Raw genomic sequence first — 16,846 nt, 5'->3', positions numbered from 1 at the left:
GGTGCAATTCTCTGATAAGCAAAATGAGGATACGAAAATGTCCAAAAACTACTCTAAATTTACTTCTTATGAGCTATTTTCTGGCTAAAAAATGGTGGTTAACTCCTAGAGCAGAAATCAGAGTCCCTTTATAAAGGGACTTCTCAGAGATGTGGCACAAGAAGAAAGATTTTTGGGATGGCTCCAATCATCCAGGTGTTCTCAGCATGCTATGCTGTTCTAGGCCTCTGTATATTTGCACATGCTGTTCCCATTCCCGAGAAGGCCCTTCCCCCATTATTCAGAACTCTACTCATGTCCCAATTCTTGTGAAAGCCTGTCTTAACCCCAAAGTGTAACTCTGATGCACCATCCCCACCCTGCGTCCTCTAAACAATTTATACATATTAGTAACACATTACACTATTAAACTGTAATAGATGCATATTAGCAACACATTACACTTTTTTTTTTTTTTTAAGAGATGGAGTCTCAGCCTGTCGCCCAGGCTGAAGTACAGTGGAATGATCTCAGATCACTGCGTGATCTCAGCTCTGCCTCCTGGGTTCAAGCAATTCTCCTGCCTCAGCCTCAGCAGTAGCTGAAACTATAGGCACACATTGCCACGCCCGGCTAATTTACTTTGTATTTTAGTAGGGATGGGGTTTCACTGTGTTGCCCAGACTGGTGTTGAACTCCTGAGCCTTTGAATACATCTTACCAATGACCAATGCAGTACAGAACTCCACGTACACAACTTCCGTCATTACCTCCTGCAGTCTGCCCAGCTCACGGCTGAGTTCTGCTAGTCGAGTAGCAACGTCTTCCTCCTATGACCAGAGTTCTGTGCATAACAGGATCCCATACCAAAGTCCCGTGAGTTCAACAGAGTCAGCTCCAGGAACCATCATGAATGGACATGGTGGTGGTCGAAGCAAGCAGACACTAGACACTGCTTCATCCGTTCCAGCTCCAAAGACAGCAGGACCTCCCTCTGCCCTCCCATCTGGGAGCTCCCTGACCAGTACCACCTCCTGCGCTGCACTTCTGCCATCCACATCCCAGCACACTGGCAACCTGACTGGCAGCCCTCTCTCAGCTTAGCAGTTCACTCTCCAGCCACCAGAGCAGCCTCTCCTCCGCACACAGCCCTCTCCTTGAGCACGTCACACACACATGCCAGTGTGGAGAACGCCCCTTCCCTCCAGTCCTCAGCCACCTTTTCCACGGCAGCGACCTCCACCTCGAGTTCCGCATCCTCAGGCGCTAGCCTGTCCAGTAGCATGCACACCGCGAACAGCCTCTGCCTGGGTGGGACCCCCACGAGTGCGTCCAGCAGTAGTACCAGGGCCGTGCCTTTGGTGACCTCAGGCAAAGCACCCCAAAACTTGCCCCAAGGGGTGCCTGCCCTGCTGCACAACCAGTACCTCGTGGGTCCCGGAGGACTGCTTCCTGCCTACCCGATCTATGGCTATGACGAGCTCCAGATGCTGCAGTCACGGCTGCCAGTGGACTACTACAGAATTCCCTTTGCTGCAACCACAGAGCTTGCTAGCCGAGATGGGAGCCTAGCTAATAATCCATATCCAGGTGATGTCATCCTGCACCCCCTACCACACCAGCTCAGCCACAGCAGAGCCAATCAGAGACCCACCACACAGCCCAACACTCCTTCCTGAACCCTGTGCTGCCACCTGGCTATAGCCATACTGGCCTTCCCTGCTACACAGGCATGCCCAGTGCCTTCCAATATGGCCCCACCACGTTTGTCCCTCCAGACATGTCCCCTCACCTCGGCCTCCCAAAGTGCTAGGATTACAGGTGTGAGCCACCGTGCCCGGCCCACGTTACACTATTACACTGTAATTTATGCATATTAGTAACACATTACACTATTACACTGTAATTTATGACTTTTCAGTTTCCCCTCCTTGAGGAGTTGGACTAAGACTTATCTGACTTTGGATTGCCGATGACACAGTGGCATGGGATGAATGAAGAAAAAGGTGGCAGATAAAGAAGGAACACTAACTCTTCTTTGAGAACAAAACCTACCCTGCCTACCTAGCCCAGTAATTTTTAACTTCCAGCCCCAAATGTATTTCTAATAAATATGTAGCAATAAGAGGGAAAATTGAAACAGTTAAAAAAATGAGTAGAGGAATATAAAAATCTCTGCTTTAACAAAAGAGGAAATAAAATGAAAGAGACTGTAAATAAAAGGTTATGAGCCAAGGATCCCTCTCGAGAACGTGCGCAGGCATATGTGCTGTGGCTATGCTCGTGTGCCCATGTCCATGATGAGGGAAGAGGAGAGCAGCTCACAGATGTAAAGCCACTGCATCATGCTTGGGCAGTAGCAGGCCCTAAATAGATGTTTCTCCTCATCTCCCTTGTCCAAGTAAAATGTCTGAGGCCCTGTAGGGAGAACATTAAATGGACCAGCAAAATACTATGAATGGAGAGAACATTAACAAGGAGTAATTTTTGAGAAAAGCAGAGATACCAAACACTGGCAAGTAAACCAATGTTTTCAGGTACACAACCTGATCACAAAGACCAATTTGTATATGTCAGGGAAACCACCCTCGTTATGTTCTAGCTCTACTCTGTGTAATGACTAGATACCTACATATGATCTCTGGAAGTGTGTGAAAGTAAGAGGAGGCAGCAAAAACTGCTTTATAAATAATACTTCTTAATACTCAAATTAAGATAGCATCAAAGATGTTAAAGAATAAGAAATACAAATTTTGTTAATGAGCTACTATCAAATTCTTTATATGTATATGTCCTTGGTCTTCATCTAAATTTTTTAAAAAGCATTTATACAGCAAGAATCATTCAGAAATAATTAGGCAAGCAGAATCTGATGCTCCTTATATAGCAACAACATATGGAAGCATTCATAAATTACTGATATACTCTTGCACTTTCATCTTCTAATCCCTTATTGCTTAGCTTCTGACATTCATGTTGATAATGTTACTTACTTTCCTATGTTGGAAGCAATACTCATTTCATATCCTACTTCAAGTCTTGTCTACCTATCCCTAGGGAAAGAAGGATGAGATTTATCATCCCTTACTGCCTCTTGTCAATCTTCTTGGCTGGTTCTTCCTATTCTCCTAACATTGAATGCCCAAAGTTCAACCAGTCCTTGGCCTGATTTCTCCACTGAACTCCAAATTCATATATCCAACTACCAATTCAAGTTTCCCCATCTGGGTACAACTCACTTTTGATATATCTAAAACTGAATTCTTCACCATCCTCCAAAAACCTGCTCTACCTAGTCTTTGCCATCTTAGTTAATCATCACTCCATTCTGTCAGTCTTAGGCCAAAAATCTGGGAGAGATCCTTGACTTTTGCACAGTATATCCAATCTAGCAGCAAATTTATAACCAGATCAGACTTCTCACCACCTTCAATGCTACCAAGTCTAAGCATCATAATCTTCCATCTGGATTATTTTAATAATGACCCTAGCTGCTTCTTCCCCAAAATTTCTAAACATTATAGCCAGGGCAATCCTTTTCTGCTGAAAACTCCGATTGTCAAAGGTCTCCCAATCCCTTATAAGGACCAACAAGATGTATCTTCCTGTTGCCCTCCTGATATCTCCTAATCTTTTCTTCCCTCATTCTGCTGAAGTCACAGTATCTACCTATTCTAAGAACACGCTTTGCATGTTACTACCTTAGAACATTTACACCTTATTCTCTGTCTGGAATTCTCTTCTTGCAAAGATCCTGATGACCCATTCCTTACTTCCTTTACTCCAATGACATCTCAGTGAGGCTTCTTTTAACAAACCCTACTCAAAAATTGTAACACTCCATTTCTCACACACATACATACAGGCATGCATCCCCCAGGGAACTCCCAGTTCTCTTCCACTCTATTTTTCTGCATAGCATCTGATTTTTAGACAACTGTATTACTTACACATTTATTTATGTTAATGGCTGGCCCTTGATGCTACAATATAAGTTCTAATAGGGTTAAGAATTTTTGTCTGTGTGTTCCTGATGAACTACTCTAAAGCCAAGCACTTAGGAGGCTCTCAGTTTGTATTTGTAGAATAAGTGCATAAATGAATAAACAAGTCAGAGACAGTTCAAGAGATGAAGGAACACCTCAATTAAAAAAACAAAAAAACAAAAAAACAAAAAAACAAAAAAACCATGGGTCTCAGAATACTTCACGGAGCAAACTATCCATCAAGAACTAGACTCCTCATGATTATTTTGTGAAAATGAGAAAAACATCTACATTATTCAAGGCATTGGATATTATATACTAGTATACATTGAAACACTGGTATCCAATAAATCTTTATGTCTTTTCATATCCCTAGCTCTGTCAGATACTAGTTTCCTCAAATATAAAATAAGGTGTTTAAACAAGATAATTTATAAGGTTCTTTAAATTCTCAAATTTTACATTCTTGTTGTTTACACAACTGGCAAAGAAATAGCACCCAACCAAGGAAATGAAGCAAAGCAGTCTAGATAATCCAGACAGATACCTTGGGTTTAAAAATATACTAAGAACAATTCTTTCTTAAACTAATAAAACCTCACCATATTTAATGGAGTAAACAAAAAGTGAACCAAATCTGCAGCACTGGGATTCTGAATATGAGACTTCAATTTGGCCTGCAACATTAAGAAAACAGGAAATAGATTACTATGGAGCAAAAGACAGACACTGAGAAAAGTCCAACATAGACTCAGAGGGGGTGGTCTTTTTTTTTTTTTTCTTTTTCTTTTTTTGAGATAGAGTCTCACTCTGCTGCCAGGCTGGAGTGCAGTGGCACGATCTCACTACAACTTCCACCTCCCAGGTTCAAGCGATTCTCCTGCCTCAGCCTCCTGAGTAGCTGGGATTACAGGCATGCACCACCATGCCCAGGTAATTTTTGTATTTTTAGGAGAGATGGGGTTTCACCATGTTGGCCAGGCTGGTCTTGACCTCCTGACCTTGTGATCTGCCCACCTCAGCCTCCCAAAGTGCTGGGATTACAGATGTAAGCCACGGCACCTGGCAGTGGGGTAGTCTTTACCACCAGTTTCACTTTTAATATATTCGTTAGCATGGATAGAGTGAGACTAGAAGTCATTGTTTTTCAATCGAGTTTCTTAGATGTATATGTTTTTAAATTTTCTGTTTTTAATTAAAGGCAAATTAAAACATACATGCCCTCCAAAAATCTATAAAAACAATTTTATTTCTTAATTTGATCAGAAACATCCTGACTAGACTTTAATTTTTTCATTCATTTCTTCTAATTCTACATGCATAAATTTCACTTACCAGAAGGTTAAATCCATGTTTAAATTTTTGGAAACAGTCAAGAAATTCATCAGGAGGTGGAGGTTTTGCTCGCAGCGTTAAAACACCCTCTAATGAAATAAGTGAGAGGAGAAGGAGATCAGAGCAAAATCCAAAAAAATTTATTAAATGGAAAAACAAAAACCACATTTACGTCTGTAAAGTTTAATGATCTCATCAGGCATGCTACCTAGTTACTGTGCTACATCTCATAGTATGACTGTAACAACTGAGAAGACACAAAGTTTGAAATGGATTGCTCTATCCTTAGGCACTACAAATTACTCATTTAATTCCATAAACGTACATTATAGCCTTTCTTTGTGGCAGGCATTGTGCTTATCATTGTGAAGAGTACAAAAGTGAGAAAGCAATAAGCCCTGCTCTTAAGGGACTTAAAATCTAATAAAATACATGAACCAGATAAATAACAAGAGATGTACCAATGGTTATGAGACAAGAATTACCTGGTTGGGTGACAAGAAAATGTATACTTAAAAGACAGATGGAGAGAGTAGGTTATAAGATGGGATTTGAAATTTGGTCCAGGGCGATGTGGTGGGAAAAACATCATGTTTGGATAAAAAAGCATAAGCAAAAACAAGGAAAAAGTAAACTGCCTGTACACGAAACAACAAACATAAAATCAGAGAAACATGAGAATGGAAGGGTAGATCAAGGTTAGATTGTGGATAACCTTGATTTCCAGTGGGAAGAGTTGTACTTACATCAATAGAACATGTAACTAACATGCTTTACAGCAGAAGAATGAAGTGACTGACAGCTTTAAAAGACTGTTCTCACAGCATGAAAAAGTAGAGACTTGAAGACTGCTTTGAAAGCTGGGTTTAAAAAATGATAGTAGCTTGAACTGGATGCCAGTTATGAAAATGAAAAGGGAAATAAGTGGATACAGAAGATGTTGAGAAAATAAAATTGATGTTGGCTACAAGCTAGAGAAGGAAGTCATAGAAGAATCTGCAGCTTTGAATCTGGGTGATCAAGAGGATAGTATACCTTTCATAAACAATTTCAAAAGGAATAAGTGGTTTAAGATACTGGGAAGCAATAGTACTTAATTTTGGAATCTGTGGAGAGGAGGCACATCCATATATTCACATGCAGAAGATAAAGCCAAAGGTCATAAGCTTGTTATATAAATATGTCCTAGAGAAAGATTTAGAAGTTATCTGTAATGAAAGGAATATCTTTATTATTTTACATCTTTCCATCTCTACCATTTTGTTAGAGGAAGTATAAACTTTACTTTCATAATTTTAATTTTACAGAGCTGAGGCCATTTTAAATAGCTGAACTGCAGCATACGTGAAATTTGTGTTTATATGGCTTTGTATGTGACCTGAATGTACTGTTTAAACTTTTGTGATAAAAAATTCAAATCTTTTCAAACTTTTAAATATTTTAATATCAGCCCTTTTAACAAATAATATGGTTCTAGTTTATAAATAGAATAAATCAGAATATAAGATGAATAGAGCTATGTCTTTCTTTAATAGATACTTAATTTTACAATCACCAATGAAAACTACAGACAGATGGTCACTATTTAAATCTCGGAGTCTCTGTGATTTAAGTAAAACATTCCAGAATTTTTCTTCACTATAGCTGACTTATAATCAAAATGGACTCTTCCCTGGGTTCATCTTACTCTTTGCCTAAATCTCAGGTGCTACCCCAAAACTGGAAGAGGAACCCCAGTCCACAGTCAATGAAGTTTTGCTATGCAGTTCATAAGAGCCAGAACTCTGTGTAGTATCAGAGTTCTAACCAGTCATTAGAAGATTAAGAAAATCCAACTTACCTCCTGGTCCTTTCCTTTTACTTTTCTTATTTTTCTTCCTTTTAGAAAGCTCAGAAAACGCTTCTGCTGCTTTTTGGAGTTTTGTGATAAAAAATTCAATGTCATCCAAAATGTGGTTTAAGATTTGCTGAAATTAGAAATTACAGAATAAAATATAAAACAAAACTATTTTTGCCTTAGCTGTACATTGTTAGTAAATAATAGAAAGGTTTTTAAAAAATGAAATAGCCCACACGCAAATTTCAATTTTATTATTAATTAAAGAATCAAACTAAATATACCTGCAGCTACTATCTGACATTTATTTTTCTTTAGCTTACTTTTGCTCTATGTTCAATGTTATCAAGGAAGCATTCACAGTATCTATTCGGATTCTTACTTTGAATTACTTTAATTTTTTTCAGTGTTCTCCCACACAAAGAAAAAAATTCTAAACAATGTTTTGTTAGAAGAACACTTGAGCATTTTTGTTTTACTGATAAATGTCCCAATAAAGCACTGACAATATTATTTCATAGAATTAAAGGTATACAGAATGTTGTGATAACCTAATAGCTAGTCTATGATACTAAGTATTAATAAGTGTTTCCACATGACAAAATAGAATTAATGATGCACTATGTTTTCGGAGATCACTGGAATGAATTTGGTTACCTTATATACTACAGTCTTAGTTGCCTTTTTCCAGTATGTGTGAAACTTGACATTCTTCTAATTTAAGACTAGAAATTGGGGTTAAACTTTTAAGTATAAAACGTAATAGTGTTAATAAAAATTGATTTCCAAATTTCAAATTCCTTTCAGTATTTGTTTCTCCATAAGCTGGTAACATGTGTAAAGTATAAAAAGTAATTACATTAACACCATATTCTATAACCAGAGCATTTACAGCATTCTCATTCTGTAAATCACTATAGAGAAATGAAAACAAACGTAGCATTAACTGTTATAAAAGCATTACGATTTACAAATCTATCCTTTCAAAATGCCTCTTAACTTTTAGGCATTCTAAAATACATTGTTAATAAATGCCAAGAAGACATATTCAAAAATATTTCAATTATGAATTACAAACTACAATGAAAGAAAAATTGTACCATTCCTGAAATCTAATAATTCAGCCTAAGTTTCTATGTAAACTAGTCTACTACCTAAATACTGGCATAAAGGCAAAAACAGTTAAGGAAAAAATAAATCAAACAACATGACCATCACTAGAAACAGAAAACAAGGTTTCTAGAAAACATCTTTATTTAAATCAATTTCATTTTCTTGTGAAATTTTTTCCCTCTTAAAAAAAAAGTCAATAATCTAAAGACGACTGCTGTACTTACCACATCTCTGTCAATTCGGGCTGCCATCATCTCAGGCGTTTCTTCCTGCTCATGATACTGCCTTGGTTTCTCAACTACAGAAAGGAAAATCATAAGTCTTTCCATCTTTTACTCACACAATACCACTACAGTCTTAAAACATAAAAATTAGTTAAAAAGGAGGACCGTTTGCAAAAGGGAACATCTCCACTAGATACACAAGTCAAAACTGTGCTCATCGTCCATGAAAGGCATCCTTGTCACCATTAACAGAAGCAGTTGGGCAGAGCTTAAGTATTGGTCCTCCTGCCTTTATGATGTTTATTTACCGTGTAATATCCACTCTATTCTCTCTCTTCCCTGAGTCAGCTACTTGTAGAACTAACCTTAACTTAGCATCCTTTTTTTTTTTTTTCTTTTTTGAGACGGAGTTTCGCTCTTGTTACCCAGGCTGGAGTGCAATGGCACGATCTCGGCTCACCGCAACCTCCGCCTCCTGGGCTCAGGCAATTCTCCTGCCCCAGCCTCCTAAGTAGCTGGGATTACAGGCACGCGCCACCATGCCCAGCTAACTTTTTTGTATTTTTAGTAGAGACGGGGTTTCACCTTGTTGACCAGGATGGTCTCGATCTCTCGACCTCGTGATCCACCCGCCTCGGCCTCCCAAAGTGCTGGGATTACAGGCTTGAGCCACCGCGCCCGGCCAACTTAGCATCCTTTAATTCCCATACAAGCCTGAAATATAAACCAGCAGCTAAGCTTCTATTTCTCAGAACTGGTCAACTAAGTTCTAATGCAACAGAACTGTAATTTTTATACATTCCAACACTGTGACTACAATAAAGCTTTGGGAGTTCTGACAGCAGAGTGCTTCTTAAAATTCTAGTGTAATTAAGCTTAAAACCCACAATGCTGGCCTCGTTAATTTTAAGCTACATGCTTTAAAAGCAGACAGGAATTTTCACATTAAAAAAAAATGTCTTAAGATCATTCAAAATGTTAAGGCTGCTCTGTTGGCTAGAATATGATATTAATCATGAAGTTATTATCATGAACTCCTTCCTGGTATGAGTCAGTTAATACTACCTCTAAACACAGAGTTGTTACAAATATTTCATGGTAGAAAAAAATTTTAAATATATGGACAGAAAAACAGAAATGAAACATCACAAATGGAAATACAAGTCATGATACATCATCATGACTCATGATGTTCAACATAGAGAACTGCAAAAAATACTGAAAACTTTGTATTGCTATTCTTCCTTTATTTTATCTTTACCTGTAACTGGAACACTTGCCAACAAAAAAAAAAAAAAAAAAAAAAAAAAAAAAAAAAAAAAAAGAAAGAAAAAAAAGAAAAGAAAAGAAAAGAAAGAAAGAAGAAATCACTGTGTCTTATGAAACTTAATTAGCAGCTGTTAACTACTTTAAGATAATTAAAATTTCTATCTGTGAAATCTTGCCAGTTAGCTACTATTTTACACATGGATTAGCTGCTACCTTGGCTGTAATGGACTGCCACAGAAAGTACTAAGTTGAGGTTGACGTAGCTATTAGGAACTCTATAGAGTTCCCAAAAAATATCATTTGGAGGGCACAGTGTGGAGGAGATATGGTATTTCTTGGACTCTGTCAGGTCTGAGACACAGCTAGGAACCCCAGTGCCACTGGTGCTATCCCACAGAGATCACTTTTGGAAGTCAGGGGTAGATATACCTCAGGGATTCAAAGGAGGAGCAGTTCAGCCAGAGTCAGCCAAGGCCTTCAGAGATAACAGAAAGACACTCCTTTTGAGGTGCTTTCTAACTAAAAACTGGACTGGATCGAGGCCAAATCTGATATATTAAGTCTTCTGTTTAGTCTAGTAGTAAATTAGAAGTTCTGAAAGACTTATCTCACTTAGTTTAAACAGATGACATTGCAGAAAATATTTCAGATAAAATCTAATGAAAGCTCAGAAATCCCTAGGGATAAACTCTCTTTGTAATAATTATGTTAGGTTCTGCAGGGCATGCTGGCTCACATCTGTAATCCCAGCACTTTAGCAGGCCAAGGCAGGCAGATCATGAGGTCAGGAGATCAAGACCATCCTGGCTAACATGGTGAAACCCCGTCTCTACTAAAAACACAAAAATTAGCCGGGCGTGGTGGCACATGCCTGTCAACCCAACTACTCAGGAGCTTAGGCAGGAGAATCACTTGAACCCAGGAGGTGGGGGTTGCAGTGAGCTGAGATCGCACCACTGTACTCCAACCTGGGCAACAAAGCGAGACTCTGTTTTTAAAAAATATTATATTAGATTTGACATATATTTTTACAGGTTTGTTCAGAATGCCTGTAAAGCTGTCTTATTCTTCTTTTATTTCAGCACCTCTTCATCGAAACAATAACAACGAAAACATCATAAATACACAAAAAGTACAGAATACAATAAATTACTGTCTTTTAAACACATTTTAAACACAAAACAGATCAATAGGAATTTACATAATTTATGAAAACAGAAACTGTTGTAAAATTAAACCACATAGCTCTGTTAATTAATTTTTTAATGAATGCGTCAAAGAGTTCTTTTTTCCATGTCTTTGGAAGCTCAGCTTTTCCTTTAAAGAAAAAAGCCTTTAAGAATACAAGAAACCTAAATAACTCAGAAAACAATCCAGAAAGAAAATGAACTCAATTTGGCAAAATGAGAACCACAAATTATGCTTACTATTCTGTGGTAGGTCCTATCATTAACATTATTTACTTTCAGATTCATAGCAATCCATGAATTATTTATCCCCATTTTAGAGATGAGGCTGAAGTACAGAGGGATAACTTCCCAAGACCACACAGGTGGATCAGGTCTTGCTTCAGAGCCCAGCTTTTACCCTGCACCTTCCAAGTAGAGTCCGAGGTCACTCATTTTTAGAAATGAATTATATTGTTTAACTACAGTACCAGATAGTCTGTATGAATAACACTTTACTGGATAAAGAATAAGAAAGTTAAGAAGTCCCACTGGAGTAGAAGCAAAAGAATGAGGCTCTAGAACTCATCAGATTGAAGCCTGCTGAATCACAATTTATTCATCCTTAAAATGAAGAGACCAGACAAAACATATTTTAAGGCATTTTTTAGTTATAAACATTTCAGATTCTAGTAAAATATTCTAACATAGAAAGTAACACTAAGTTCTATGCTATAATTGCTTTTAAACAGAATGCCAAGGTGAAATGCTGCCGCACACAAGTATGGCTGCACTTGTCTCCACTGTCAACAGCCAACCACTGTCCTGACAACCTTTCCATGAATGGGACAAACTTGTCCAAAAAGGCACTGTAGTTACAGAACAATAAATGGAAATAATTTGAAGTACAATCGTTAAAAAAACCTTTACATATTTTGGGACCCATTACCATTATGTTTTTTTCCTATCATATGGTAATTATTTTTTTCTATTGCATTTTAGGTTTTGGGGTACATGTGAAGAACATGCAAGATTGTTGCATAGGTACACACATGGCAGAGTGATTTGTGATACCATCTTTTTAAATGTCAATCAAGTGAAACTTCCTCTCTTAGCATTAAAAAAATAATGATGCTAACCCTAATACCATATTTATTAAATGGTGGGTCTAAACACTTACAGATAATAATCTTCACAAAATTCTAGGCTTAACTTTCTTTTATCTAAGATTTGGTTTTTTAAAACTAACCTCAAGCTTCAGTTCTGAAATCAGCCTCAGAATTTGAAAGCAAGAACTATGTCCCAACCCAAAGTAAGTGTTCAATAAGTATTAATTGTAGGAAGACTTACAGTCCCCTTGGTCGGCTGCCCATGCAGACCAGGCTGCCACCCGACTTCTAACATCCACCTGGGTGATGGTTCCAGGGGGGGCAGGGGCAGGGGCTCGGGGTGGAGGCGGTATGCCAGGGTCTGCGTTGGAAATCATCCTTAAAAAGATAAAAACAAATAGAATTTTTACCATCTCTATTTCTATAACATATCAATTATCTCAGCTTGTGGTACTAGTTATTAAAATTCAAAAACAACTATATCAAGAGGCAATAAGGATTTCCCAAGCATTCCATATTATGTACATTTATAAATGCAGTTGAAATACAAAAAAAAAAAAAAAAAACAGCTGAAAACTAGGTTGATTTTCTTTCTGAGTCTTCATGTGATTTGGAAGGGCCATGGACCAATTACAATCCTACTGGCTAGCTTGTCTTTCCCTAGGATACCTTCTCTTAAAACGCCACTCATCTTTCATGACCCTGACTTCCAACACAAGTGAAGCCATATCAGAGAAAGACCGAAAATATGAAGAGAAAAGGAGTAAACACACTGACAAATGTGGGAGAGCAAACGTGTGGAGTCTACAGGTTATGATCTACAAAAGACAGTAATATACTTCCATAGAAAATAACTTTTCTAACCCTTTGGGGGAAAAAAAGCCTTAGAAACAGAACAATCAATTCTACCCCTTGACTTCTTTTAGTGTTTTTACCTCAGGGTCTCAGGCCTCCTCTTCTGTTTCCCTCCTTTACTGTCACTGATTGCACTTTCAATATCTTCACTAATTAGGTTTGCCTGCAAGGAGACACAAGTTACCTGGAAGTTTATAGATTTTTCTGAGTCTTGATATGGAGGTTAAAACAGAAAAAGGGATTGTTCCTTGTCTGAATCAGTAAGTATCTTGATGCAAAAAGTCTTTTCACAAAAATCTTGCAAAACATGACTCTTGTGGTTTTTATAATGGTGAACTTTATAATGACAAGATTTTAAAACTGAAGAAATTTTTAAAGATTATCTTTAAAAGAAACTATTCTTAAATAAAGGCAATAATAGAAAGGATATGCACACGCTAAAAATAAAACTGTGTAAAAATCTCTAATTAGGAAGAAATTAAGGGGTTAGGCACTCTCACACCTACAACAGAGTTCCTTCCCTTTCTCATCCTCCAGATCCATTGGACACCCATTAACCCAGCAAAACAAATCTTTGGGTTTAAGGCAAATCCAATACACTCATGAGATAAACCCCAATACTAGGTTGTACCTCTTTAAATAATCCTTTATTTTGTGACTTCAGGTAAAAGTTAACTTTCTGCAAACAATTTTTCCAACAAGAACATTCAATTGGGTTTTTCTTGAGGATCAACGTGAGATTAGGAGATAAGGAGTTTTTGTTTGGTTGCAAAGTTTGTTTAGAGCCAGGAATTATCACTCTATCTTAGATTATTGATGAGATGTACCATCTATGTTTGTGCCTCTTTGTTCCCTATAATTATGTTTTCTCAAATACATATGTTGTATTTCTTTTACAGTAAACATTGATAATCATAAAATTTGAGAAATGATTGGATACTTAAAAGAGTATCTCATCAGTTCCTTCCAGTTAATAAAACTGAGGAGTCCTTCTATGAATGGGCCTGGCCAGGGTCACATTGCTAATTAAATGAGAGTGCCAATGCATGCCACTCCAGTGTGACTTCCTAAGAGCATTTAGTCTCAATAAGACAATACAAACATCATGTCAAAGGCTTTCTGTTACATAGGATACTGAAACTAAAGATGAAAAAAATATGTAACTAAAATTTTTTTAAATAACCCCAAAACAAAAACTGAAGATGCCTAGGAATCTTCAACTTCATATACTGGGGCTACTATATTTCTAAGAAAAATTTTACTGCAAAGGTGGGCAGAAGCATTGTATGAAGTCCTATAAAAAGAAACTTTAAAAATCAAAAGCAATATTGTACAATGAGTTATATAAAAGAAACTGTATTTTTCATTGCCTTTATATTTTTAACCAGCCAAGGGAAAAATGTCTCATATGTGGAGTATGAAACTAATGAGTAAATGCATATAGTGCTTAGTGGTATGTGAGCTTTTGGGGTTAGGACAAAACTATATTCAGTAAATCCATTTTGAATCCATTACCATTACCATTCCATATCAAATAAAGCAAGCCCTTTGTTCCCAAACTTAAAATCCAGAAACTTTACACAGCATAGTAACTCTTAGCTCCCAGGGGGCTTTTTAGAGCACAAACACAAACATCAAATTTGAAATGTGTTTTAACTTAGGCCTCTGGTTTATAAAATGTTTGAATTAAATTTCACTATATATCAAAGCAAAATACTCCCTTTAATATTTGTTGATTATATCTAACCTTTCAAAAATTATAATATACTTATGACTTTCAAAAGGCACTATACAAAAATCTGATGAATATCACTTACTCAAATTACCTAAATGTCAGTTCTTTTCAAAGAATATTTTTAGAGAGTCATCTATGATGTAAATCGAAATTAGAAGAAAATTATAAAATACACTGTTTACAGTCAATCTTACTTTATCATGTTTAAATGTCAAAAATATAGAAAAGATCAAGTGACTGTCCTAATCTCCTAGAATTTCTTTATAAAATAAAATTACATGGATATTTTATAATATATCATCAAAATGTTAAATGACTGCTTTGGCAAAGTACAAATTAACATAAAATGATTTCTCTTTCAAAGAAAACAACTCAGGAAATAAACACATTCAAGGTTGAAGATAACTTCTAAGGTCCAATAAAGCATCACAAATTATAATCATTTGAAATTACACTGTACTTTCAAGTAGAAACTTTCAGGAGCTAGCCTGTTATTACTGGTTCAACTATTTTCACATATCATTTGGGAATTACAAATCTTGAGCAATGATTCAAGCCACATAATTAAATGGTGAACTTTAAATCAATATCGTGGGAAATGTCTAAGTGCTTCATTGCAGTAATCCATGCTATGTCATTAGTGCAGAATAAATTAGGATTGCATGATTATTTATTGTCTACAAAGCATGATTTCTGAACAATCAATTTTTAATTATAAGGCACTTGATGTGAATTGAATATATTATCTACTTTTAAAAAATAAACAGAATGCATCTTATTTTTAAGAGACACAGTCTCATTCTGTTGCCCAGGCTGGAGTGCAGAGGGGTGATCATCGCTCACTGTAATCTTCAACTCTGGGTTCAAGAGATCTTCTTCCCTCAGTCACCTGAGTAGGTGAGACTACAAGTATGTACAACCACATCTGGCTAATTTTTAAAACCTTTTTAGTAGAGACTGGGTCCCGCTATGTTGTCCAGGCTGGGCTTGAAATCCTGGCTGCAAGCCACCTTACAGCCTTGGCCTCCCAAAGCACTGGGATTATAAGCGTGAGCCACTGTGCTTGCCCCTGATTTTATTAATATCACCCTAATTTCTTTATTTACCTGCCACGGAAATCCTAAGGAAGATACTAAGGTATTTGTTTTCGTTATGAGTTTCTCAGAAACTAAAAATCTAGTCCCTAATATCCAGATATATTATCAAAATAGGTAATTCAAAAGCTGCCAGAACATCTGCTTAAAGAGGTAAAAAAAAGTTCGCCATTCTTTTACCTTAACCTCATCACATTGGAAGAGATGAAGATCTGGCTTGTTCTGGGTTGGCTCTTTGCATACCAGGGCAAGAATTGAATCATAGCTGCATGAGTGCATCACAGCTTGGCAGTGCTGGATTGTGTTTAGAGGAAAATTCTCCAGTTCATTCTACAAATAAAGTAAATATTTTATTTTGTCAAATTTCAACCCATTTTCAAACAATCTGACCTGATTATAAACATTAACATTTGTGAGGCTGTCTTAAAAATAAAATAGTATATATTTTACAAACTTGCCTTTGATTCTAAATCAATCAGGCTCACAGCTCTGTCATCTACTTGAAGAATCATATCTTGAGTCCATACTTTGCCCTTGGCATCAAGCAATTTCAGCTTCCTTATTCCATCGTCCACAGTGATCATAGCATCTTTCCGATCCAGGACAAAGGTAGTCAAGTGCTTAAGATTCGCAAAAAGGAAAAAGATTTATAACACAAACACATACAACCTCTTAGCACACATTTTCCAAAAGAAAATCAAATTAACCTGAGGTCGGCTAGCAGAGAAGGACAAACACAAAGTACTCTTAAAACTTCATAACTATCTTATTGAGAAAATAAAGCCAAACTGGTTTTTGTTGAATAGAAGAAATGGCATTTTGACTCATAAGACACCTAAATCTGTTTCATATTGAAACATGTTGAACTACATAAACAATACATAAAAACAAATTCTAAACAGCTTAAATAATACTCCCTTAAAATACACTTTTCCCCTTTTTTATAGCCTATTATGGTTATTTTAATGCTGAACACAGCAGCATTTAAACAGCAGGCTATCTGTATGACAGCTTTAAAACTATGGACACTGATTGTTGCAACAGTATAATTCTAGTCTATAGCAACTGTCAAACTATTCAATCCACTAAAACTACTTACTGAAACAAAACTGTTTAAATTTAATCAAGCATACTTGAGGTAGGT

At 36.8% G+C, this 16,846-nt stretch overlaps 1 protein-coding gene and 1 pseudogene across 6 annotated transcripts in view; one reads left to right on the top strand and one right to left on the bottom strand.

The window, feature by feature from the left end:
* Positions 1-16,846, bottom strand: part of EPS8 (EGFR pathway substrate 8, signaling adaptor) — a 164,240-nt gene that overhangs the window by 35,456 nt on the left and 111,938 nt on the right. For all 6 annotated transcript variants that reach the window (XM_074403255.1, XM_039461656.2, XM_039461654.2 and 3 more), the window contains exons 5-12: positions 16,161-16,322; positions 15,883-16,032; positions 12,954-13,036; positions 12,260-12,396; positions 8,475-8,548; positions 7,141-7,267; positions 5,301-5,389; positions 4,568-4,642 (exon numbers count right to left, since the gene is read on the bottom strand). In XM_074403255.1, the coding sequence (XP_074259356.1) occupies positions 4,568-4,642; positions 5,301-5,389; positions 7,141-7,267; positions 8,475-8,548; positions 12,260-12,396; positions 12,954-13,036; positions 15,883-16,032; positions 16,161-16,322 (897 nt within the window). The remainder of the gene's footprint in view (positions 1-4,567; positions 4,643-5,300; positions 5,390-7,140; positions 7,268-8,474; positions 8,549-12,259; positions 12,397-12,953; positions 13,037-15,882; positions 16,033-16,160; positions 16,323-16,846) is intronic.
* On the top strand, positions 703-1,792 carry LOC141585035 (ubiquitin-associated protein 2 pseudogene; annotated as a pseudogene).

This window comes from Saimiri boliviensis, chromosome 7 (assembly GCF_048565385.1).
Source record: "Saimiri boliviensis isolate mSaiBol1 chromosome 7, mSaiBol1.pri, whole genome shotgun sequence".
NCBI lineage: Eukaryota > Metazoa > Chordata > Mammalia > Primates > Cebidae > Saimiri > Saimiri boliviensis.
Note: the sequence above shows the minus strand (reverse complement) of the source record. Positions and strands in the feature narration are given on the sequence as shown.